This window comes from Neovison vison, chromosome 12, assembly GCF_020171115.1.
Source record: "Neovison vison isolate M4711 chromosome 12, ASM_NN_V1, whole genome shotgun sequence".
NCBI lineage: Eukaryota > Metazoa > Chordata > Mammalia > Carnivora > Mustelidae > Neogale > Neogale vison.
In genome coordinates, this window is record NC_058102.1 from 87,351,688 (window position 1) to 87,376,637 (window position 24,950).

Genomic DNA, 24,950 nt, shown 5'->3' on the forward strand with positions numbered 1-24,950 from the left:
CTCTGCTGTGTGATCTCAGACAAGCCACTTGGGTTTCATTTCTTTATCTAGGGCAGTAGCTGTCTCATGAAGTTAGTGGGGGGAGAGAATGAGTTAATACATCCAAAGCGTTAGAACCTTACCTGGCACATAGTAAGTGCTCAGTAAAGGCTAGCTGTTTTGGGGCGCCTGGGTGGCGCCCAGGCCACCAGGCAGTGGGTTGACCTTTGCCTTCAGCTCAGGTCATGGTACTCAACAGAGGGGACTTGCTTTCCCCTCTCTGCCTACTTGTCATCTTTCTATCAAATGAATTAAAAAAAAAAAAAAGCCTAGCTGTTTTTTTTTTTTAATTTTAAAAAGATTTTATTTGTTTATTTGACAGAGATTACAAGTGGGCAGAGAGGCAGGCAGAGAGAGAGGGGGGAAGCAGACTCCCCATTGAGCAGAGAGCCCAATGTGGGGCTCCATCTCAGGACCCTGGGTTCATGACCTGAGCCAAAGGCAGAGACTTTAAGCCTCTGAGCCACCCAGGTGCCCAAGGCTAGCTGTTTTTATCTTGGCTTCCTATTTAGGGTTAGGACTCAAGTGGTTATTCTGCCAGTGATAGAGATTTCCTTGCTTACATATTCCTGTGAGGAGCTCTCTAGTTTTGGAAATCAATGTTTATATAGATTGACAGACAGACAGGTCTGGTGCATGTTTGTTTGGGGAACAAAGACTGACAAAATCTCAGAGAATAGAGGCATAGTGTCGTGAAGAAAAACGAAAACATAAAGTAAGCAAACGTGGGGTTGCCTGGGTTGCTCAGTCATTAAGCATGATCCGGGATCGAGCCCAGCATCGGGCTCCCTGTTCGGTGGGAAGCCTGCTTCTCCCTTTCCCACTACCCCTGATTGTGTTCCCTCTCTCCTTCTGTCTCTCTCTGTCAAATAAATAAAATCTTGAAATAAACAAATAAATAAAAATAAATAAAAGCATGGTTGTATTCATTCTTAAAGATATTTGGTTGGTAAAAACCAGAGGGAAAAAACAGAGTAAGTTGGGACGCCTGGGTGGCTCAGTTGGTTAAGCAGCTGCCTTCGGCTCAGGTCATGATCCCAGCGTCCTGGGATCGAGTCCCACATCGGGCTCCTTGCTCAGCAGGGAGCCTGCTTCTCCCTCTGCCTCTGCCTGTGCTCTCTCTCCCTCTCTGACAAATAAATAAAAAATCTTTAAAAAAAAAAAAAAACAGAGTAAGTTCATGAAATTCATCATTTTAAAATGTATTTTTAAAGGCATAGTAGTTATCAATGAGGAGGAAGGAAGCCCATATGTGGGAAAACTACCAATCCAACCAAGAAAAAGCAAAGAAAGTAAGGTGTAGGCAAGATGTATGCAAGTTAAGAAAAGAGGTTAGGCTGGTCAGTTCTCAGATAAAAGAATATCCAAGATAAAAGGAAATTCAAATCCTAAGGGTTAAATTCCAAAGGTGGACAAATGCTTGCATTTACTGACAAGCTGATCATGAATTCCAGGAAAGGTTGAGATTTTTTTGTTATCTGGTTACTGTCCCCATAGCATATTCCATTATGTACTAAAGATTGTCCTGACCCCCTGCATACTCTTCAAGGCCATCCAGCTCCACTGGCTACTGAAATGTCCTGTTACTTTCACAATTTGATGGTTAATTACTCACAAGTAACGTTTTTCTCTTTAAAATATAACCTTTTTTTTTTTAAAAGATTTTATTTATTTATTTGACAGAGAGAGATCACAATAGGCAGAGAGGCAGGCAGAGAGAGGGGAAGGGAAGCAGGCCCCCCGCTGAGCAGAGAGCCCGACGCGGGACTTGATCCCAGGACCCTGAGATCACGACCTGAGCCGAAGGCAGCGGCTCAACCCACTGAGCCACCCAGGCGCCCTAAAATATAACCTTTAAGGGTGCCTGGGTGGCTCAGTGGGTTAAAGCCTCTGCCTTCGGCTCAGGTCATGATCCCAGTGTCCTGGGATGGAGCCCGGCATCTGGCTCTCTGCTCAGCGGGGAGCCTGCTTCCTCCTCTCTCTCTGCCTGCCTCTCTGCCTGCTTGTGATCTCTGTCTGTCAAATAAATAAATAAATAAATCTTTAAAATATAACCTTTAAAGGTATGCTGGTACAATGATTTTATCCCTGTTGGCACATACCATTCATTTAAAGATGTAAATTTAAAAATGTAAATATGCAGACAAGTAAGATCCAGTATGCATATGCTCAGGACCTAATTTAGCATAGAATAGCAATACTGTTGGCAGTGTGTGTATGCTGTTCTTTGGTGTATCCTATATATCCTGGCTGTGTCATATTTCCAGTTTTCTCTAGCTATCAATATTGTCCTTCAGACTGCCAGAAGGCAGGGACTGGGGGATGTTCTTGCAATTAATTTTATAAGGAGGTGCATACAGACAGATGATGAATGGAGGCTCCATGGTGGTGGACTAGCAGTGTTCTCCAAGGTTTCAATGCTGAACTTCAGAAACTGGAGCAGCCATCCTTCTGTCAACAGACCTCAGGGGCCTCAGGGCAGGAAATAAGAGATACTCATCTCTGTCCAATTTATTGGCTTCTAGCTCTTTCTTGTGCTAGCCACAGGATGGCAGCCTTCTAAATCCTCGCTTTTCCCCTGAACAACTTTACCATTAAAAAAAAAAAAAAAAAAGATTTTATTTATTTGAGAGAGAAAGAGAGAACAGGAGAAGGAGCAGAGGGAGAGCAGGCTCCCTAATGAACAGAGCATCTTATTTAGAAGAGAGAGAGAGAAGAAGAGAGAGAGAACAAGCAGAGGGAGGGGCAGAGGGAGAGGGAGGGGCAGAGGGAGAGGGAGGGGCAGAGGGAGAGGGAGAGAAAGAATACAACCAGATTCCCTGCTGAGCAGGGAGCCCCATGTGGGCTCCATCCCACGACCCGAGCATGAAGGCATGATGCTTAACTGACTGAGCCACCGAGGAGCTGCAACTTCACCACCTTGTAAATCAGGGTAAACAACTTGGTTCCTAGCCAAAACTATCTACACTAAATAAGCTCTACACTAAATATGCAAAATTACTAGTTATGCCCAGCATACAACCCCCTTCCCCTGCCTTCCCAGAATCTTCCGCAGGGCCTTATGCACATGAAGCATCAGTCTCACAGTTTAGTAAATGTTTCCACTTTTGTTGTGCCTCTGTCCTAGCAGTTAGCTTGGGTGCTTGTCTCCCCCCGACCCCCATCAGACTGTAAGTCCCTAGAAGCCCTCCCTGGCATACTCCTTTCCTAGGAGGGAAAGCCCTGCAGAGAAAAGGCTTGAATTGGATTTTGCTGGATGAATGTGGAAGGGTGATTCCAAGCAGGTCCCGGAAGGCCTTAGATAGCTGGGGGCCTGATTGCCAGCATTTCGCCCACCCTGCCAATACCCCTGGAGTAGCACTCCCAGCCACAGTTTTGAGCACCAAGGGAATGGGTGGGAGAGAATGGTATTAAAATGTATTAAATGTATTAAAATGTAGGCAGTAGGGCTTTCACAGGGAAGCATGCAACCTCTTCTCCATTTCAGCAGTAGAAATCTTTTGAAGGCTTTTAAGGAAGACTGGTAGGATTAGATCTTGGAAGAATGGGGCACCTGGGTGGCTCAGTTGGTTAAGCAACTGCTTTCGTCTTAGGTCATAATCCTGGAGTCCTGGGATCAAGTCCCACATCAGGCTCCCTGCTCAACAGGGAGTCTGCTTCTCCCTCTGACCTCTCCCTTCTCATGCTCTCTCTCTCTCAAATAAATAAATAAAATCTTAAAAAAAAAAAAAATCTTGGAAGAATGATTCCAAAATACGGTCATTTATTTCCAGCTCCCTGACGGACGCATCTACTGGAAAATCCTGCAAGTTCTTAAGCTCCTTGTATCCAGTGTTTATACAGGACATGCAGTCAACTACACAGTAAGTGTGTAATGTGATCGGTTTGACACATAGGTATGTGTCATTCAACAGTGTACTCATTAAACAATCACTACAGCATTATGAATAGTCCCATCTCTCTGAAAGCTTCCTTGTGCACTCCCACCACTACCACTGGTCGGTCACTGTACACACTACCATGCATCTCTATAAACTGGGCCAGTCTCATTCTTTCTCCAGGGCATCTGGATCTGGAGGGGACACAGAGGAAGGAGGTGGTGGAAGTCTCTTGCTTGGAGGGCAGCCCAACACATTCCTGCAACAGGCATCCAGGTTCTTTCAGCTCTAAGAGCTACACAGTGTCCTTCCAACGTATTCTTTGTTGCTTGATCAGGGAAGTTTGTTGTTTGCAAGCAGAGAACCCTCACGCAGTGACACCCGTCAGCCTGTCATCACCATTTCAGAGAATGGCACCCCCAAACCCTAGTCTCTCAAGCCTAACCTAGAGTAATTCCTTACAACTTTGGTCATGTGTCCTCTTCTAACCCATTCCTAAATCCTGTCCATTCTGCTCCCTGCTCAATAGTCTGTCTCCATAAAGTTGTCACTTTTTTTCCTTGTCACTGTTTCTCTGGTACAGAGCAGGGGCTGGCAAATGCTTGCTGGGTGGCTGCATGAGTTGGGATATTGCCCATAACCCCACAAATAGAAGCAAAGAGGGAGAAGCACCGGCATGTGTGTATTTATTAGGGTGGCAGGACGTCAAAGTACATTTTTAACTTTTTCCCAGAAGTAAATGATAGGACTTGAATCCAGGATTTTGGATTCTAAATTCCGTGCCATTTCCACCCTATCATTCCGGTTGTATTCTTTCTCTTCATTTGGGAGCTCCTTTTCTCCCTCCAGCCTGCTCATATACTCATGTACACCAAGTAGCAGGCTGTAAACATGGGCTATGGCTCTAAAATGTAACCCCTTTCCCCAGGTACTTGCTTGTTGGCTGAAAGTGGGGGCAGGGGCCTGCCTTAGGGCATCTGGATTGAGCAAAGGAACCTATGGCCCCTGGCATCATTCCAACTGGGGGTCAAGGATGTGACTAAAACTTTCTGAAAACGGGGTAGAATTGATGACCTTACCTAAGTGGAGAACAGTGTGCGGGGCAGGGACAACTCCTCGTGTCAAAAAGAGAAAAGCAATCCATACACAGTCAGAGTAATCCTTTATTTATCAATCTGAAAATCTGTTCTTTTGGCTCTAAGTCTTGCAAAATGAGTGGTAAGTCAAAGATTTGTTCACTATTCTCTGAGTATTTGTGGTAATATGTCTCTATGCAGACGTGTCTCCGTCTACAGATGCTTACTCTTTTTATAGTCACTTTAGGCCCACTTTACTTAATATATGAAGGCTTCTTATTCTAACAGTACTAAAAGCCTGAATTAAATATTCCTGGGAACTAAGAGTTTCTTCTCCCCAGCCTGCCGCCCTCCCTCCCCCAAGTCTGCTCTTCAGCCTCCATTAATGCTAGATCTTTCGAGACCACCAGCATTCAAATGGTTCGAGAACCTACAAAGGAATGCTAGATCTTAAGTCCCTCTGACCTATATATCCTCTAGCTGAGAAGCTTCTCTGGGGAGGTGTGTGTGGAGGTCTCGGTAGTCCCTCTTTAGAGGTAGTCAGTTTGAACTGTAGATACCTAGAAAGGAAACAGGTTTGGGTTAGATGCTGACCTGCACTCCCACCAACCACAGGGTGGGGCGTGGGGAAAGGGCTCATTTTGCTTCTGTCGAATTATATTTCTTGTAAGGCACTGGCCTCTGTGGAGGGAGGCGGTGTGAAACTGGTTGTTGCAATTACTGTAAAGATTTGTTCACTGTCGGGGCGCCTGGGTGGCTCAGTGGGTTAAGCCTCTGCCTTTGGCTCAGGTCATGATCTCAGGATCCTGGGATCGAGCCCCATATTGGGCTCTCTGCTCAGCAGGGAGCCTGCCTCGCCTTCTCTCTCAGCCTGCCTCTCTGCCTACTTGTGATCTCTCTCTTCCTGCCAAATAAATAAATAAAATCTTAAAAAAAAAAAAAAAGATTTGTTCACTGTCATCTCTTTAGGAGGGTTCACAGGAGAAAGTTCTTTTTCATCTTAGTATCTGGAATTGTTACTCTTAAGGACTGGGCATCGTGAACTGGGTGAACTGACCAGGTCTGCACCTTCCTCTTGGATGTTAGGGAGTGTGGAACCAACTTTGTGGTCCATCCTCCGTAATTTTATTTTAAGAATGTGTTTCTGTACTTGCCTAACTCATAGCTCTATTTTATATCATTAATTCACTTCTTCTTTTTTAAGATTTTATTTATTTATTTGAGAGAGAGAGAGAGAAAGCATGAGAGAAGAGAGGTCAGAGGGAGAACTGGGAGCCCAATGTGGGGTTGCATCCCGGGACTCTGGGATGATGACCCGAGCAGAAGGCAGTCGCTAAACCAACTGAGCCACCCAGGCATCTGCTAATTTACTTCTGAGTATATTTTGTGTGTCTGTGTATTTACCTTTTTGTGTGCCTTTTATATATCTTTTTTTTTAAAGATTGTGTGTGTGTGTGCGCCCACGCATGCACGCGCGTTTAAGTGGGGAAGGGGAGGGGCAGAGGGAGAGAGAATCTTACGCAGGTTCCATGCCCAACAAGAGGCCCATGTGCGGCTTGATCTCACAAACCTGAGATCATGACCTGAACCAAAATCAAGCGTCAGACACTTAACTGACTGAGCCACCCAGGCACCCCACTTAACTCTTTTTTGAAATAAGTTCATATAAAAATATTTAGGGGGTACCTGGGTAGCTCAGTCAGTTAAGTGTCTGCCGTTGGCACAGGTCATGATCCCAGACTCCTGGGATCGAGCCCCATGTCAGGCTCTCTGCTTGGGGTGCGGGTAGGGGAAGCCTGCTACTCCCTCTCCCTCTGCCTGCCCCTCCCCTGCTTGTTCTCCCCCTCTCTGTGTCAAAAATTGGGAGATAAGGCTATGATGAGAGGTCAAGAGGTTCAAGGACAAGCACTGGGAAATGAGCACAGGAGCCACAAAGTCCCAAGTTACTCTTGGGTCCTCTGGCTCCCAGGCAGACTTCGCCCTGAGGATACTGTTCACTGCCAGGTTCCCCTCGTAGCCCACGGTGAGGTTTCCAGACTCTAGACAAACCTCTGTGCACCCCCAATGCCCAGTCTTACCACTCATCCCATTCCCCATGTTATCTGGCATCCTTACCTCTTCTGGAGGCATGACATTGCTCTCTTCTGGAACGGCAGAGACATGAAGCTGAAGATCTTGGCTCTACAAAAAGAAGAGTTCTGCCGGTGAGAGGCAGCTCAACCTCCAGTCTCTCAGCTCACAAGGGTCTTCTGTGCCTTACACTTCACAAAGGTCACAGACATTATGAACAACATGCAGTGTTGTTTTACTATGACCTGAGAGCATCATGGGAGGCTTTACTGTCATTTTCTATCACAGATCAAGAGACTGAGATTCCAAGGGTCAAATGACCTGCTGGGACAGGAAACCAGGTCTTTGGACTCCCATTGTTTCCATGATCAGACACTGTGTGATCTGTGTAACACACATCTGTATATAAATCTATGTGGGAGGCAGTGAAGGTATAAATATAGGTTTTAAAACCACTACCTACCACTTCTAGACCAGCCCTCCTCGGGAATGCACAGCAGCTCTCACACTGAGATGACCCTCCACTGGGGTGGTGAGGAAAGGCAAGTGGTGTGATGGTTTCTTTGGGAAAAGTTCTGGGTTCTGAGATGGGAACCCAAGGTGTGGAAGCCAGGGGAAGAAGACCTTGGCACTCTAAGGGGCCTTCTCCTTGAAGGAATTTTCCTTCTTCTTATTTCTTCCTTCAATTCCAGGCTATGAACTTCCCCAAAGGTAATACCACCTTCGAGAAAGTTACCATTCTTTAAGAGGACCTTCATTCTCTCTCAGGTGATTCAAATGCTGAGCAAGAACAGATCTGCTCACAGTTTTCTTTTTATGTATCTATTTTTATATGTGATATGTTCATAATTCTGCTTGAGTGAAAATGTGCCTTACGGTGCATCTGTAAGGGAAGGGAACTGATCTTGCAGGACACAGGCCTCTGGAGACTGATGACTCTTATAGGCTATGATCTGAGATGCTCTAGCTGCTTAATTCGAAAGGAAAAACATATCTCCTTAGCTGATGACCAAGTAATCCTAAGGAAACACTATAAATCTCCAATACAGGGAGGTAGCTTCAGGGGGAAGGAGGCTGCACCCTGTTATCTCTTTCCCAAAGAGGACAGTGTTACTGGCCTTTTCCTCAAGAATTGTATGTGGGCCCCTATCATCTCCCCTTTAATAAGATGATGCCCAAGAGGCAAATCTGTTTTATTCACTCTTTTGCTGACCCCATACTAAAATCATATAATACATTACAAAGTCACATTAAAATGAATTTTGAATTTTCCAAGCTGTTGAATTGCTCTTTTTAGTGCAGGGCAGTGAAAAGTGGCTACACTGTACCTACACAAAATCCCACATTTACGTGTGCTTATTTACTGTCTACTCGCCCTGCACATCTCTCCCCATCGGTAGAGCTTCCCCAGCCTAGAAGCTGGCGAAGGTAGAAAGTTTCACATCTTGCTCCGTGAGGAGCTTCTGTGCCTCACGTGAATCAAGACTGAGAGCATAATAAAGCTGCCAACTCGGGTGTCAGTACCTCAGGGGAGTCAGCAGAGGTGAGCTGACTGTTCTCTTCCTTGCCCTCCATCTTCTTTGCCACATCAGACTCTGAAAAGACCTGTGGATCAAAGTGGACAACGTAGAATTCCACACCTTCCTGCCCTGGCTGCCAGCCCTGGACCCCCTGTGCACACTAGATGGTGCCTATGGGAGCAACAGGGGACCCATGTCCAGAGAACAGGAGGATCTCAACAGAGCCCAGTCAGCCTTCAGTGGTGTGAACTGGGTGGTATGAACTGAGGGGTCCCAGAAGTCTCAGACTCCCGTTATCTATAGAGCGTAGGCCCCGACCTCCTTCAGTAGCTAAACGTTTCCTCTGACCACTCTGTTTAAAACTGCAATTTAGGGCGCCTGGGAGGCTCAGTGGGTTAAGCCTCTGGCCTTCGGCTCAGATCGTGATCTCAGGGTCCTGGGATCAAGTCCGACATCAGGCTCTCTGCTCAGCAGGGAGCCTGCTTCTTCCTCTCTCTGTCTGCCTCTTTGCCTACTTGTGATCTCTCTCTGTTAAATAAATAAATAAAATCTTTAGGAAAAAAACCCAAAAAACCTGCAATTTAGCCTTCACTCCCTGTACTTAAATGTACTCCGTACTTAATTTTTCTATCTCCTATCATGACTAAATTGTCATTTTACTTATTGTTTTTTGCTTATTGTCCTTATTCCTCCCATTCCCCATCCACTAGAATGTAAGATGCAGGAAGGCAGAGAATTTTATTTTGTTCAATGTAATAGCCTACCTCCTAGAAAAGTGCCCAGCACATAGCAGGGGGTCAGTAAATAATTAGGGAATGAATGAATAAATGAATGAATGAATGAATCTTGTGCCATCTAGTTAGATGTCTTACCATAATCTTCTCTACAGGGCACCTGACAGATGCCCATCCTGTTTTTGTTTTCAGAAGTCCCTGTGTCCCCTTTCCCCTATATTTCAAATTGGTTTTCCATATCATTTTTTTAAAAACAGAACTAATTGCTGAAAGTTCCTCTTATACTGATCCAAAATGTACTTGAAAAAAAAAATCTTTACATATAGTTCTGCCTTCAGGGATTTCATAGAGCAAGTCATACCTCTCTCCTATACAATAAGCCTTTCCATGTAATTTGAATAGAATACGACTTGATTTCCCGATCCTTCACAGAACTGGTTGCTCTTCACGGGATCTCTGTCTCTATTTTAACACAATCCTTTTCTCATCCATATCCTCACCTTTCAAAAGGCCGTCCCTTTTGCTTTACCTTCCCCTGTGAGTTCCTTCTTCTAGGATGCCTCTCTCATCAAAGAAGATAGACCTCAGAAATTTCCAGATGCCATTTTGCTTACCGTAGTCATAAATATGACAAACCGAAATGAGACCCTCCTCCCCACCCCCCCAACTAAAGAAGGTAAAGCTCTAGATGCCAGCTGTGGATTCTTTACATTGGAACTCCCAGAATTTGGAGCAAAAGAAAGAAATTAGCAAGATTCTGTTCATAATAATAATATTAGAGATAATCCTTTGCAGAAGTCAACTACCCTAAGAGTACATGGCACTGAATTAGTTGCTATGAACATATGAAACAATCCCCAGAACCAAAAGAGGTCCAGGAATGTCCTTAAAACTGGAATCTAGGGACACCTGGGTGGCTCAGTTGGTAACCAACTGCCTTCAGTTCAGGTCACGCTCCTAGAGTCCCAGGATTGAGTCCCGCATCCGGCTCCCTGCTCAATGGGGAGTCTGCTTCTCCTTCCGACCCTCTCTCCTCTCATTCTCTCAAATAAATAGATAAATAAAATCTTAAAAAAAAAAAAAAAACAACAACCCTGGAATCTAATGACATAAGATCTTATCACCTGGAACAAGTGGACTATAGTAAAGATGATATATATGGTGGTTTTAAAGGGGAATAAAGGCTCAACGTGGGGAAGCCTGGGTGGCTCAGTTGGTTAAGTGTCTGCCTTGGGCCCAGGTTATGATCCCAGAGTCCCAAGATTGAGCCCCACATTGAGCTCCCCGCTCAGTGGGGAGTCTGCTTCTCCCTCTGACCATCCCCTATCTTGTGATTTCTCTCTCAAATAAAAAACTAAAAATCTTCAAGAAAGAAAAAAAAAGGACTCAACGAGATCCAATCTCACCTCAGACATCAAGGTAGGGGAAATACATAGTTCTTCTGGATTCAGATTGTTGCTGCTTTCCTTTTCTCTGGCCTCAGAAGTTCTTACTGGCTTTTCTGGTGGCTGTGGGTCAGGAGAAACCTCTAAAGAGGTCCTAGGACTTGGAGTCCCAGCCCCCAAGAAGGCCCTGGGACTGGCAGGTGAGCCCTGCTCAGAGGCTAGAGGGCTGGAGGGTATGTTTCCTGAGGAGTGCCGGGGGCTGGGAGTGGCTCTGGGTGGAGGAGGCCTATTTGGAGGTGCTGAGGTCCTCTGGATAGAGGTTCTCTTCTTTGGTTGTTCAGCTCCTTCACTTGAGGTGCGGGTTCGGAGGACTACTTCTGGGAGAGATGAGGGCTGCTCTGAGGGGGTAAGGGCACTGCCTGGTGATGGAGAGGGCGAGCAAGGGAGAACTTCCTCCTGGGACCGGCCGCCCTCAGTGTGGGGAGAGGGCTGGGCCTGGGCGGGGCCATTGCAAGCAGGCAGGGGCTCTTCCTCCTCAGAGGAGCTGGTTTCCGACTCTTCCTCCTCCGTCTCCTTGTCTTTAATCTCAGAATCCTTTTCTCCTGGGGCCAGATCGGATGTCAGCTCTTCTTCACTTGCAGAGATGGAATCCCTCTCATTCTTCAAAGAAAGTGCAGAGGGACTGGTAGGTAAGGTCAGGGGGCTGGAGACTGCAGACGTATGAACTGGGGAAGAAATGACTAGAGAGCGTCTGCTGCTGCTGAGAAAACACAAGCATTCGGATTCAGGAGAGCTCAAAACTGGAAGCAACCCAACACCCCTAATAAATAACGAGGCACACATGTAATAATAAGACACAACAGAGCAACGTATGATAAAGTCTGTGTACCTCGCAACCAGCCTTCATAAGGTGAGAAAGAGGCTATAAAATTTTATCCATATCACGATCTCAATTATATAAAAATATATAAAGAAAATAAGACTAGAAAAAAAAACACAGCAAAACACCGACAAAATATTTTCTCTGTGGGAAGGATTCCCTGGGTGATAGGTATACAGTTGGTGCTTGTGGATTCTGGACTTGCAAGTTCACCTCCTCCCTAAAACCTATTTGCAACTCCAAAATTCATTCTCATGACACCTTTGCAGCGAGCTGCGGACATACATGAGCTCTGAAAGATGAGTGCCTAGCTGAGCACTTTCCCAGCTGAGGTCTAAGAAGGCGATCCTCTGCTGTGTTTAGGCTCTTACACTGCAAATGTGTCCATCTGGCCATGTTTTTCACATTGTTGGGCTTTTTGTTGGTGATTCTCTTGTTTAAAATGGTCTCCAAGTATAGCACTCAAGTGCTCAGGGCCAGAAAACTGTGACATGCCTTACAGAGAAAGAACACATTAGAGAAGCTTCCCTCCAGCACGAATTATGGTGCCGTTGGCTAGAAATTCAATATGAAGCAATCAATTATATATATTATTTGTTTATTTAGAGAGTGAGCACAAGATGGGGGAGAAGCAGAGGCAGTGGAGAATCTCAAGCAGACTCAAAGCTGAGCACAGAGCCTGACCTGGGGCTCAATTCCACAACCCTGAGATCATGACCTGAGTGGAAATCCAGAGTCAGATGCGTAACCGACTGAACCAGGCAGGCATCCCAGCAATATGTAGCAAATAAGGTGTATTTAAACAGAAACACACAGGAGACGAGGTTATGTATTGATTGGCTGATGAAGACGCTGGGAGCAGAAACTCACAGGAACCTAATGCTGTGTTTTACCTTAGCAGCAATGGTTCAGTATTCACGAATCTGGTGCTCGCCGTTGCTTTATAGAACACGAGCACCACGGATAATGAAACTGACTGTAATGTTTATCAAGTATGCTGGATACCGGGCTGAGTGCTTCTACAGTCAACATCAGCTTGACTCCTTCTCGCCTGCGCAGGTGCCTCCTACGTACTGTCCACAAGCGGATTAAGCAACCCACAAATATTTACTCGACAGGTACCAATTATGTAGGCACAAGGATGGGAGACAGGCATAGGAAGAGAGAGAGAGAAACTTAGTTTCTGCCTTGTGGGAGTTTCTGACGTGAGATAAGCTGAGTGACAGAGGTTCCTTCTAGCACTAGCATTCTTCGAGTCAGCAGGTTTATAAGGCCCAGGACATAGCAAGAAAAAAACCAGATTTCCCTACAAGGTTCTGGGACATCTTGGTTTAAATGATAGTAGGCTTCAGATGAAGAGACAGAAAGAACTCTGGCTTTTAATGCTGGGAAAAGGAGGAACAGAATTTTTTAGAGCAAAAGGGAATTCATCTAGAAAATATACATTGACCCTTTAGTGATGATTTTTAACAGTCTATAACAAATTGCTAAATGAATAGTACTAATAACAAATATGAGCCTGATTCTTCCTTCAAGTCCCAAGGTCAGTTTCACCACCTCCTTTTAAAGTCCTCCCTCACCATCCATACGATGGCAAGTACCTTCTTCTCTGGAATTCCTGCTGGTCTCATCAGGTACTTAGTATGGGCAAACTTATATTGTTCCTCGTCTCCTTAGGTACACTTCTTTGCCCTTCCAACTTTTGGTAAATCACCCAAAGGACACGTCTCCTATGTCTTTGGATCCCTAACTCTCAGCATAAAACCCTGTACGTAGTAGGAACTTAAATCTTCCTGAGCAAAGGCTTCAGAATGAGAAAGTGATCACATTCTAAAGGACGGCTGAATTGTTCTGTAAGTCAAATTTTTAAAAAAACGTAAATAATCTAGAGATGACCAGATGGCTCAGTTGGTTAAGCTTCTGCCTTCAGCTCAGGTCATGATCCCAGAGTCCTTGGATCAAGGCCTGCATTGGGCTCCTTGCTCAGCAGGGAGCCTGCTGCTCCCTCTGCCTGTGCTCGCTCTCTCTGACAAATAAATAAATAAAATCTTTAAAAAAACTTAAAAAGATAAACAATCTAAATGAAAAATGTGAAAATAAGGATAAACAGGAAGGCCCCAGGAAGGAACCTTAAATGGCCATAACATGGAAAGAAGTTCAAGCTAGCTAACAATTGTGGAGATATGAATTAAAGTTGCAAAAAAAAAAATCCATTTCATATCTGTTAGCTTGGAAAAATTAGTAAGTCTGACAAGGTCACGTGTAGTGAGAATATGGAGCAACAGGGGCTTTTATCTGCTGCTGGTGGGTTATAAACTGGGCACTTTAGAAAGCGGCAGGACAATGCCAATGTCTGGTAAGGCTGAAGAGGCCCAGATGCATGGCCTGTGACTCGGCAACTCCACTCCCAGTACACACCCTAAAGACACTCTTGGTAACAGTCACAGGAGCCATGTAAAATGTGTAACATTATTTGTAAGAGCAGGAAACTGGAAATATGAGCAGGAGGACGGATACATAAATTGTAGACTAGCTCCATAACAGCATCCGTAACCAGGAAAGGAAAGACCAGAGCTGGCAACGTGCAGCAGCAGGGCCCATGACCCTCACAAAGAGTACAGAGAGAGCAAAAGGAGTTGCAGAGGTCCATACGTAGTATAATTCCATTTTATAAATTTTAAAAACATGCAAAATGGTAGTTTCTGTGGGTATATATGTGTGTCAAAAAGTAAAAAGAAAAGCATGGGAAAAGCAGATACTGAATTTAAGACAGTGGTTACCTTAGATGAGGGGGCAGGATGGGTGGGAAGGGGGATACTGGGGACTTCAATAGTACTACATAGGATAGTTGATTTCGTAGATTGGGTGATAGCTGTATGGCTACTTATTGTATTCTTTTTTAGTGCATAGTTCTTTATACCTTTAGTGATCGCTAAAATAGTTCACACAAAGAAAAAGGATTTATATAGAGCCATAATACAAATAACTAACAATATCATAGACGTGAACACGAAGGGAAGGCCAGGATCAGGTACAGCGAAAGTGCTGCGTATGTGGACAGGAGCCGCGAAGGAGCAAGGAGTCTCGGAGGAGTTGCTCACCTGGATACTCCCTTCACCACAAAGACTTTGTTGGAATGCTGCTTCTCCAGTTTGCTCATCACCTCGTAGAGACTGTGGTTCAGCTACAGCCAGCAAGAGAGATGGGTGGCTAGCTGGTAGGGACCTGAGACAGACATATCCCTTCTCCTCTCCCTTTCACACAGTTCCCAAAACAATACCCTCCCCACCCTTAACTATAAAATTCCCCCTCATCTCTTTGGCACTAGCGTCCAGGACGCTGCCTGATGCCCCTTCTTCCTGGACTGTGTCTTAAGTTCTGCCTCTTCTGTCAGAAGGGCGGCTCTCTCAAGGCTGGGTCCTTGATGTTTGATGTTTAAGTTGAGGTTCTAGCTTCTCTCAGATAATCCAGGGAAGAAATACTAATGAGGCAAACCATCATTTAGCTAAAGCAAGTGTGGAGAGAATAAGTGAATGTGTACATGGATTTAATGAATGTTGTGACAGAACCAAGTCTCAGAAACCTGGGACTAGAAAAGGCCCCATGAGGTAGTGTTCTGGGGCTGCCTCTCACTGAACAGGACTGGCCTTCTCCATTCATACCCAGCTACCTGAGAGACTGACCTGTATTTAAACACTGCCCCCTTTGCTCCCTAGCAACACAAGATAAAGGTTTCACAGCTTGGTTCCACATTTCAGCTCTTCCTTTCACAGGCCTAACCTCCTTTATTTATCTGAAGGTCAAATCTGGTTGCCATTATTCAGTTGTTCATGGAGACAGGGAGGGCCCTCTGATGTGTACACCTGTGCTTTAACACCGTTCAACACAGTCAGTTGAGGGCTCAAACCTGGGGTGCTACGATCAATATTTAATGTGATTATGTACATTTAGGGCTACTTTCCTATTTCCTAGAAAAACCCACCTAGGGGTCTACCTTGGGTGGAGGTTTCTCACCTTGCTCATCTCCCTGTAGAAGACGTCCCTCAGGTTGGAAATGTTTTGGAAGATGGTCACATAACATCCAATACGACTGTCAGGAGGCAAAAAAACAAAAAACAACATCAAAAAATAAAACAATAACAAAAAACCCCACAACAACACATCTGGGTAAGGTTAGTATAGGAAACCTTTTGAAATACAAGGTGGAAGCTTAAGCCAATACCTGCCAACACCAAGATCCTCAGAGAAAAGCACCCCATACCCTAGACTCTGGATGTTCTGGAATCTGGACTTGTCAAGTTAGGCCAGGAGCACACTTGACTCTTGGAAGAGGGTGGGAAGGTCAGAGGAGACACTTATCAGTCCAGTCTGACATCAAAGTAGGAGAGACCTCTAGTTGCATGAAGCTCTCTTGATTCAGGCTCTTTAGGTATTAAAGTAGATATGAATGAAAGTACTCTGAGGCCTTTTTAAAGTGCGCTCTAAATATAAGGCTGTGTGATAATTATTATAATAAATAATTATTCTTTCTTGTTATGCACTACTTGGACTGCTATGGAGTGGTGTGCACCTTAGTGGAATTCTACTATAAATGAATTGGGGCAGTTTACATTTAAAGAAACTGTATTAAATTTCAGTGCTATTTAAATCACAAGTCACATAAGTAGTGTTTGAATATACATGTAGTTATTTAAAAGGCTCCATCATACACAGAATAATATTAAGTGGCAACATAAAATACTGACTATAGCTACATTGCAGCAATATTGTAAATAGGATACAAAGAGAATTTCTACCCAGATACATCTAAAACACTTTTACCTTCTGTGCAGCAAAGACATCATTAATAGAAATAATCATCCTGTGGTTTATCTTCTAGATCAATCTGGATGTTCAAGAACCAAGCTCGTTTAAAATAATACACACTGAAGCATGAAACCAGATATTCCTAGCTCCTATGATGACAGTAATTGACTTGCCAAGATCACTCCTAGCCGATAAGCATCTTGCCTTGAAACCAGAAAAGCTGGCAGGCCAAGCACGGCTATCTCTGTATTGCAGATGAAGAAACCAGCATCTGGGGTGATAAGGCCATTTGCCTAATATCACCCAGCCAGCCAGTAGCAAGGCTGAGGCAACATCCTGCTCTAGGAACAGAGCTCTTTTCTTGAGGCGACATGCTTGGGTTGCCAGGTAACCTGGGCCTCCGTAGGCCCAGAAATCTAGGCCTTTCCTGATTGTCAACCATTACCTGTGATAAAGAACAGGCAGCTCCTCCAGCAGTTCCTGGTTCAAGTCTTCAAACACACTCTGGGCTTTGTTGAACTCTTCTTCTGCCTGGGGGAGTAAAAGAGACAGGACAGATTCCCTCAATCTGGAATCTGAGGCTTGAGGCGGCCACATATCTTCCCTGCATTCTTTTTAGGGACTTGGCTTACCTGGAACCACACCTCTCCTTTCCCAGACCCGTGCCCTCCCCAGCCTTAGCATCTCTGACTATCCTTTGAGCACTGGTGTCAGGGAAAATGGGATTTCCTTTGGGACACTGGATGCTGAATTTATCATTTCCTAAACCCGGCTTGGCCTAGTGACTTGCCACTGTTACGGAGGGGAGAGAGGGCAGGAAGGTTTCACCGTTTTGTTTTGTTCTGTGTTTTGTTTTGTTTTGTTTTTTACCTTGGCAGTCTTGGCCTCATCTTTCTTCTTGGCATTCTGAACCGCCTCCAGGTGGTGTCGGGCACTGTCATAGTCCACAAGTTTCCGACCCCGCTTGGCAATTCTTTCCTAAACCAGAGTCAGGAGAGAGGGCTTTGATACTCACTTTTCAGCGGCTGGGATGTAGGTTAACAGAGTAGCAAACAAACTGGGTCCTATTACCAAATTTCACTTTCTTTTTTTTTTTTTTTTTTAAGATTTTATTTATTTATTTGACAGAGAGAAATCACAAGTAGACAGAGAGAAATCACAAGTAGATGGAGAGGCAGGCAGAGAGAGAGAGGGAAGCAGGCTCCCTGCTGAGCAGAAAGCCTGATGCGGGACTCGATCCCAGGACCCTGAGATCATGACCTGAGCCGAAGGCAGCGGCTTAACCCACTGAGCCACCCAGGCGCCCCCAAATTTCACTTTCTAACAGCTTGGAGCCCATGGAATTTCTGTCGCTATTTGGAAAGAATGGGGATTCTCATTGCGCATGGCAGCGGGGATAGGAAGAGAGAGGGAAATCCTACAGAGCTCGTGGAAGCCTGCATTAAATGTTAATATTTCCTATGAACCCACCAAAAAACTGGGTTCAGGCTCCAGGAGCAATGGCCTTGAGAATCCAGCTGAATTCAAAGTCAGGAGATGGGGGTCTTACTCCCAGTGCTGCCACCTATTAGCCTTGTGCTGGAGGGCAAGTCACATCTCTTCTAGAACTTCAGCAGCCTCATCTGCTCTACAGTGTTATTTTAAAGATCAAACGCTGACTACAAAGTGCTTTGAAAACCCTAAAGCGTAATAAAAGTAGTAAATTACACCGAGAGAGCATCTACGCAGTCTCATCCGAACTACAAATCCAATCCTAGATTTTGCTGGGATCTTAGTGATCGTCTGGCCCAACTTCCTATTTCATACATGGAGCTTCTCTGTAATACTCAAAATCAGTAGTTCAACTTTTGCTTGAAGTTGAACTTCAACTCCCAACTTCACAGTATATTTCAGTGTTTGAAAGCTCTTTGAGAAACTTAAGTCAGGATCCCTCTAATTTCTCCGTATGAATCTACAAGCAACGCAGTGCCTGACAGGGTAGAAGCTTCATAAATCTGAGTTGAATGAATCAATGAATTCTAACTTTGCTCTCTGAAACCATTTAGAACAGGCTGCATCCCTCTTTCACCTAACAGACCTCCCAGTACTGGAAGATAATTGTTATGACTCATGATTCCTCCAAGTTTCCTCTTCTCTACAATAAACATATCAGCTGTTTGGTTTTTTTTTTATAAGATCTTATTTTATTTATTTGACAGACAGAGATCACAAGTAGGCAGAGAGAGAGGAGGAAGCAGGCTCCCTGCTGAGCAGAGAGCCCCATGCGGGGCTTGATCCCAGGACCCTGAGATCATGACCTGAGCCGAAGGCAGAGGCTTTAACCCACTGAGCCACCTAGGTGCCCCATATATCAGCTAGTTTTTTTAAAAAAAATTTTACTTACTAATTTGTCAGAGAGAGAGAGAGCACAAGCAGGGGGAACGGCAGAGGGAGAGGGAGAAGCAGGCTGTCTGCTGAGCAAGGAGCCCCATGTGGGACTCGATTCCAGGACGCTGGGATCATGACCTAAGCCGAACGCAGCTGCTTAACCAGCTGAGCCACCCAGGCATCCCTATTAGCTATTTTTTCTTTTCATTACTAAAATGGATGCCTTGACCTAATTCAAAACCCACTCGGATCTAGTTCACTGAAACTTAATTCTAAACATGCCCTTGGGGCACCTGGGTGGCTCAGTCATTAAATGTCTTTCTTGGGCTCAGGTTATGATCCCTGGCTCCTGGAATCGAGCCCCTCATCAGGCTCCCTGCCCAGCAAGAAGCCTGCTTTTCCCTCTCCCACTTCCCCTGCTTGTGTTTCCTCCCTTGCTGTTTCTGTCAAATAATAATAAATAAAATCTTAAAAAATAAATAAACTTGTTGAACATCACTAAAAATATATATGTATATATACAAATATATAAAATAAGTAAATAAATAAACATACATGCCCTTGACACCTTTAACCCTCTACCCTAACCCTCCTATCCAGCCCCTGATTTTTACATCTTTTTCCTAAGCTTCATTCCTAACTGTGGGCTGGAACTCTACTTAGGATGTTGACCCCGTATGTCCTTTTACCTCTGAAACTGATTACCTTAATCTCGCTGAACTGGGCTACGTAGTTTTCCATGGTCCTCAAAGCCTGGTCGGCTAGTTTCTCTTCATAGTCTTCCCAAAGAAGATCATTATTCTGTGGGGCAGAGGGCAGAGGGCAGAGGTGAGGGCCCCGCTTCTTGGCAGCAACTGTATACCAGGGAAAACCCAAATCCTTCCTGTAGCAAACTGCCTTTTTGGAGTGCTGTGTTTAGAATGTCATGTTGGGTTCCGGCAAAGGGTCAGATGAAGAACCAGCCCTGCCCCTAGGAACTGCCCTGTAACAGCCTGGCCATACATTCAGGGACAAGAACAGGAGAAGGCAGTCAGAGTCTTGGACTCTAGAGCTTGAAGGATAGGGAAATTTGGAAAGAAAAAACTGCATGAAGTTAGTTTTCCAAGACAACCAGTTGGGTTTTATGTAGGTACAGCTTCTGTAAGGTTTTAAGGAGGGGAAGATGGCTGACCGCAGAGACATCCGCAGACCAGGGAACACTTGTCTTTACCTTCACGGTTGTTGCTTTGTGCTACCACCCATGACTGAGGCTATACACATGAGGGGTTCAGACTGGCTCCTTTGCTTTCCTGTTTGCTCGGATTGAGAAGATAAGAGAAGGCTGAGATGAGGGCAGGGGTGAGTGCAGAAGAGCTCTAAAGCCAGGACGCTCTTACCCCTGCAATGGCCTTCAGCTCCTCGTGACCATCCCACTCACTGCTGTAGATCTCCTGCAGGGTTTCTGACACTCTCTTCGAGCTTTCATGCATCACTGAAAGGACAGAAGTTGGTCCTACCATACCTTCCCCCAAGGGAGGCTGCTGTAACCATCCAGGTGAATGGGCAGACCAGCTGGTCCACTCCAAAGGATGCATACCCAGAAGGTTTGGGTGATCCGTGAGGAAAACTGGGGGGGCTGGGACAGGAAAGGCCGCTCTTCCTATGCCCACGAGTTGTGGGCATCAGGGGCAGGCAAGTGAAAAAATGCCCGAGAATGGTTGTTTTTCTTTCCATCCCCAGAGCCCTCAGAAGCTCGCTTCTCCTGTGTGACACACTACCCACCTTTGACTGCATTAAGGAAGTTCTTCAGGTCCTTGTAGAGCTTCTGGCCTTCTGCCTGGAAGGGAGAAGTGCTTTTGGTGACCAAAGAGATACATCTGGAGAGACGCTTTAGAGGTCAAGGTAGAGAAGTTAGGTTAGAAGCAGAAATCAGGGGGTGCCTGGGTGGCTCAGTGGGTTAAAGCCTCTGCCTTCAGCTCAGGTCGTGATCTCAGGGTCCTGGGATCGAGCCCCGCATGGGGCTCTCTGCTCTGCGGGGAGCCTGCTAACTCCTCTCTCTCTCTCTGCCTGCCTCTCTGCCTACTTGTGATCTCTCTCTGTCAAATAAAGAAATAAAATCTTTATTTAAAAAAAAAAAAAAAGCAGAAATCAGTCCTAAAATTTGCAAATGGTATAAATCAGCCTCTGTTCTCTTTACCCAGAAGTTGTAGGTTGTCTTTTTGGGGACAGTTTCTGTTTGGAGATTGTTCCTATGGCATTGGCAGGCCTTCTTGCCTCTGTTTTCTCTTCTAGTGAACAAAAGCCTATACCCCAGGTCCTCTGCTGAAATTTAAGTGACCTACATGACTGTATCTATGCGATTCTCTGGCTTACACCTTCCTCTCTGGGTAAGTAATCTGCCACTATCTTCTGCAGACACTCAGCCTTCTCCTCCCCTGAACCCCCATATGGGCCATTCTTCTCCTCCCCTGACATCCTTCTCTGCCTTGCCTCCCTTTACCTTCCCCTTCCATCAGTCACGTGCTTTACACTTCTCTTCCAAATGGCTCATCACTGATTCTCCTCCTGTTTCAACTCCGATGGCCTCATCTATAGCTCTGTCTACCCAACCTTATCTTCGCTCCTGTGTTTCAATTCTCAATTTTTTTTAGGCTGGGCCTCACAAGCACAGCCTAGCTCTCCTCCCTGGAAAACGAAGAAGAAGGGAGAAAAGAAGAGGAAGGTATCACTCAAGTTTGGACATTCAAATCTCCAACCCAACAGATGAATCACTTTTGTTTTAACTCTAACAAATAAATGTCCATTTAGCTTCTGTTTCTTGAATACTGCCAGCGACCAGAAACTCATGACCTCTTGTGAAGGTTGTGGTTCGATTTTATTTATTCATAAATATTTTATTTATTTATTTATTTATTTATTTATTTAATTCATGTGAGAGAGAGAGAGAGAGAGGGAGAGCGCACAAGCAGGGGGAGCAGTAGGTGGAGGGAGGGGCAGGTTCCCCCAGAGCAAGGAGCCCGATGCGGGACTTGATCCTAGGACCCTGGGATCATGACCTGAGCCGAAGGCAGACAGTTAAACGACTGAGACACCCAGGCAGCATCCCTATGCTTCAATTTTAAATAGCTCTGCTACAACTCTGGCCCACTGCTCTCAGGCTGGCCTTCTGTACTCAGAGCAGATCTGGTATCTCTCGCACATGCTGGAAGACATCTTTCCCAGACCCTGCACCGAGTCCTGTCTTTCACAGGCTTCCTCTGTTGTTGCTCCTAGCATTATTTAAAGCCTTTTCTGATTCTCTTTCCTCTGCGAGGACTCCAGTTTCTAGAAGTTGTATGAGAAGGGAGTTTGAGGCCAGACCATTGACATTTGAAGCGTGACTTCTGGAGTGTGGGCCTGGACTGAAAGAGACAGCCCACTGAAAGGTAAACCACAGGGCAGGGCCGATGGGTCCGAACAGTGATCCTCACACCAGTTCTGGGGAAGGAGTATTTAAGTTAAGATGTATTATACTTAAGAGCACTTAAGAACTTGTTCATTTGTTTTATTTGCTTGTGTTCAGCACTAGATAGGTTCAGTAAGCAAACAAACTGTATAAAAAAATTTATGGGTGAAAAACTGAAAATCAGAAAATTCTACCTAACAACTTAAGATTTTTTTTATCTGTGGGATGGCACCTAGGGGGGTCAGTTGGTTAAGTGTCTGACTTTTGATTTTGGTTCAGGTCAGGTCATAGGCCGTGGGATTGGCCCCACATTGGGCTCCATACTCAGTGGGGAGTCTGCTTGGGGTTCTCTCCCTCCCTCTGCCCCTCCCCCACAGCTCTCTCATATAAATATATCTTTTTTTTTTTTTTCAGGATTTTATTTATTTATTTGACAGAGAGAGCAGAGAGCACAAGCAGGGGGAACAGCAGAGAGAGAGGGAGAAGCAGGCTCTCCACCAAAGCAGGGAGCCCGATGCAGAGCTTGATTCCAGGACCCGATTGGATCATGACCCGAGCTGAAGGCAGACACTTAACCATCTGAGCCACCCAGGTGCCCCTCAAATAAATAAATCTTAAAAATAATGTATTTTTTTCGCCTGTGGAAATCTTGGCAGGAAAGGTCATTATTATGTAAATTCAGTGGCAGAAAATCTAGGTCAACTAGGTCAAAGAAAATTGGAACAATTATTTTGTCCATCTTTTGCCTCACTTCTAAGCCAGTCCAAACACTTGACCATACCTCAGGTTAAAAGTCCTTGGGGCTGAATGCAAGGGCTCAAGGAACACAACCCTTCAGTGGACTCAAGGGAGTTGAAGACACTGTCAGAGAGGTGGGAGAAGAACCGATGCTGTGTAGGGTGTCACAGCAAGTGGGGACCCGGAGAGCATCGGAGAATGACCAAGGAGGGACCAGATGCTACAGAGAGGTTAGAGTCCAGGGAGAACCAGTCACAGTCACTGGACTTGGTAACTGGAGGTCACCGGTGACCTTAAGGAAGTGCTTTCAATAGCACAACGGAGATAGTCAGTCACCAAAATTCAGAAACACTCAGCATTCGCCAGGAAGGATGTTTCATTTCCTCTTTGCTTGTTCATTCATGGGAAAAAAGTTTAAACAGTCTAAGATGTTCAATGTACACAAAATCTTTTAAACCTGGATCTGGTAGGTGGGTATAAATTTAAGAGTTTTAAAAATCTGATTGGGTGGCTCAGTGGGTTGGCCGCTGCCTTCGGCTCAGGTCATGATCTCGGGGTCCTGGGATCGGGTCCCGCATCGGGCTCTCTGCTCAGCAGGGAGCCTGCTTCCCTCTCTCTCTGCCTGCCTCTCCATCTACTTGTGATTTCTCTCTGTCAAATAAATAAATAAAATCTTTAAAAAAAAAATCTGATAGCCAAAGTTTGAGAGAGTTCTGAGGATTATAAAAATTAACAAGGATTTGAAGTGCTTTCTTTCTTTCCTTCTTTTCTTTCTTTCATTTAAAAGATTTTATTTATTTATTTGACAGACAGAGATCACAAGTAGGCAGAGAGGCAGGCAGAGAGAGAGGAGGATGCAGGCTCCCTGCTGAGCAGAGAGCCCGATGATGCAGGGCTCGATCCCAGGACCCTGGGACCCTGGGACCACGATCCGAGCCGAAGGCAGAGGCTTTAAAGCACTGAGCCACTCAGGCGCCCCTGGAAGTGCTTTTTTGAAAGAAAAGAATGTGGGCGCCACTTTTTACTTCACCATGAAGATTTGGTCTCCAAAATACACATATAACTAATAAAAGCTGTTAAACCATCTCGCGTGATTTCTACAAATGAAATCAAAATTGTTTTTTTCCCATTAGATATTATGTGGCCTGAAAAACTGGATCAGTAATCAAGGCTATCGTGCATGACTGTGGAGGTTGTGTGTCCGCGGTGCAAAACCAGGGGGTTCTATCAATACCAGAGTCCATAAAACGTGAATGCCTTCTGCCTTCCCCCGCACTCACAGAAGCCCAACTGTATTTCTGTTTTTGGATCAAACCTGTAGGTCCAAGTTCTTTATGTTCTTGCTCTTTCCTTTGAAGAGATGAAGTGTGAATGTGTGTGTGTGTGTGTGTGTGTGTGTGTAGTGGTAGCGGGAAGTGGGACACCACTGGGTTTCTTCTTATTTTGCTGGCCTCTCTGTCCCTGTCTCTCAGCCCCAAAATGGCTCCAGGTTGCTCAGCATCTCTCTTCTTTCTTGACAGATACAACTTTCCCAGTCTTATGTTCCCACTTGTCTGGGAGTCAAAACCCTGCAAGTTATTCCACTTTTCTGGCTTTATTTTCCTCCTCTATAAATGTTGGGTAAGACCATTTCTACGCCTGTAGCTTATGATTTTATCACTTTGGCTCTCTGAATCCTTGCCAAATTCTTGGAAGCCCCATGAAAAGTCGAGTTGGACCTTCCTCCCCCTTATGCAGACAGCCTCAGCCCTCAGTTAATGGACCATTCCCTCTGGAAGCATGTCCTAAGCACTTAGGCAGACAAAGCTACATGCTAAGAGAGTCCTTGGCCTGGGGTTCCCCCACTTGCTGGAGAGAAACAGACTCAGAGAAATCCAAACACTAAGCAAAACAGCAAGTAGTATGACCAATCCTGAGTGAGTGCTGAAAGTGCTTGATTTGATGGAGGTCCAAAAGGGAGGCAAGAAGCTGGTTTGATTTTATTTACTTATTTATTTGAGAGAAAGAGAGAGAGTGCATGTACAAGCTGGGGG

General features: G+C 45.2%; 1 protein-coding gene across 4 annotated transcripts in view; it reads right to left on the reverse strand.

The window, feature by feature from the left end:
- Positions 1–5,062: 5,062 nt before the first annotated feature.
- Positions 5,063–24,950, reverse strand: part of BIN2 (bridging integrator 2) — a 31,309-nt gene continuing 11,421 nt past the window's right edge. Inside the window, exons 3-13 of one of the 4 annotated variants that reach the window (XM_044227257.1) lie at positions 20,517–20,571; positions 20,132–20,226; positions 19,461–19,556; positions 17,259–17,366; positions 16,834–16,919; positions 15,597–15,672; positions 14,684–14,766; positions 10,724–11,459; positions 8,588–8,668; positions 7,109–7,174; positions 5,063–5,553 (exon numbers count right to left, since the gene is read on the reverse strand). In XM_044227257.1, coding sequence (XP_044083192.1) covers positions 5,524–5,553; positions 7,109–7,174; positions 8,588–8,668; positions 10,724–11,459; positions 14,684–14,766; positions 15,597–15,672; positions 16,834–16,919; positions 17,259–17,366; positions 19,461–19,556; positions 20,132–20,226; positions 20,517–20,571 — 1,512 coding nt within the window. In that variant the 3' untranslated portion in view covers positions 5,063–5,523. Of the gene's footprint in view, positions 5,554–7,108; positions 7,175–8,587; positions 8,669–10,723; positions 11,463–14,683; positions 14,767–15,596; positions 15,673–16,833; positions 16,920–17,258; positions 17,367–19,460; positions 19,557–20,131; positions 20,227–20,516; positions 20,572–24,950 lie in introns of all 4 variants that reach the window. The other 3 variants (XM_044227256.1, XM_044227258.1, XM_044227259.1) reach the window with 3 other exon arrangements.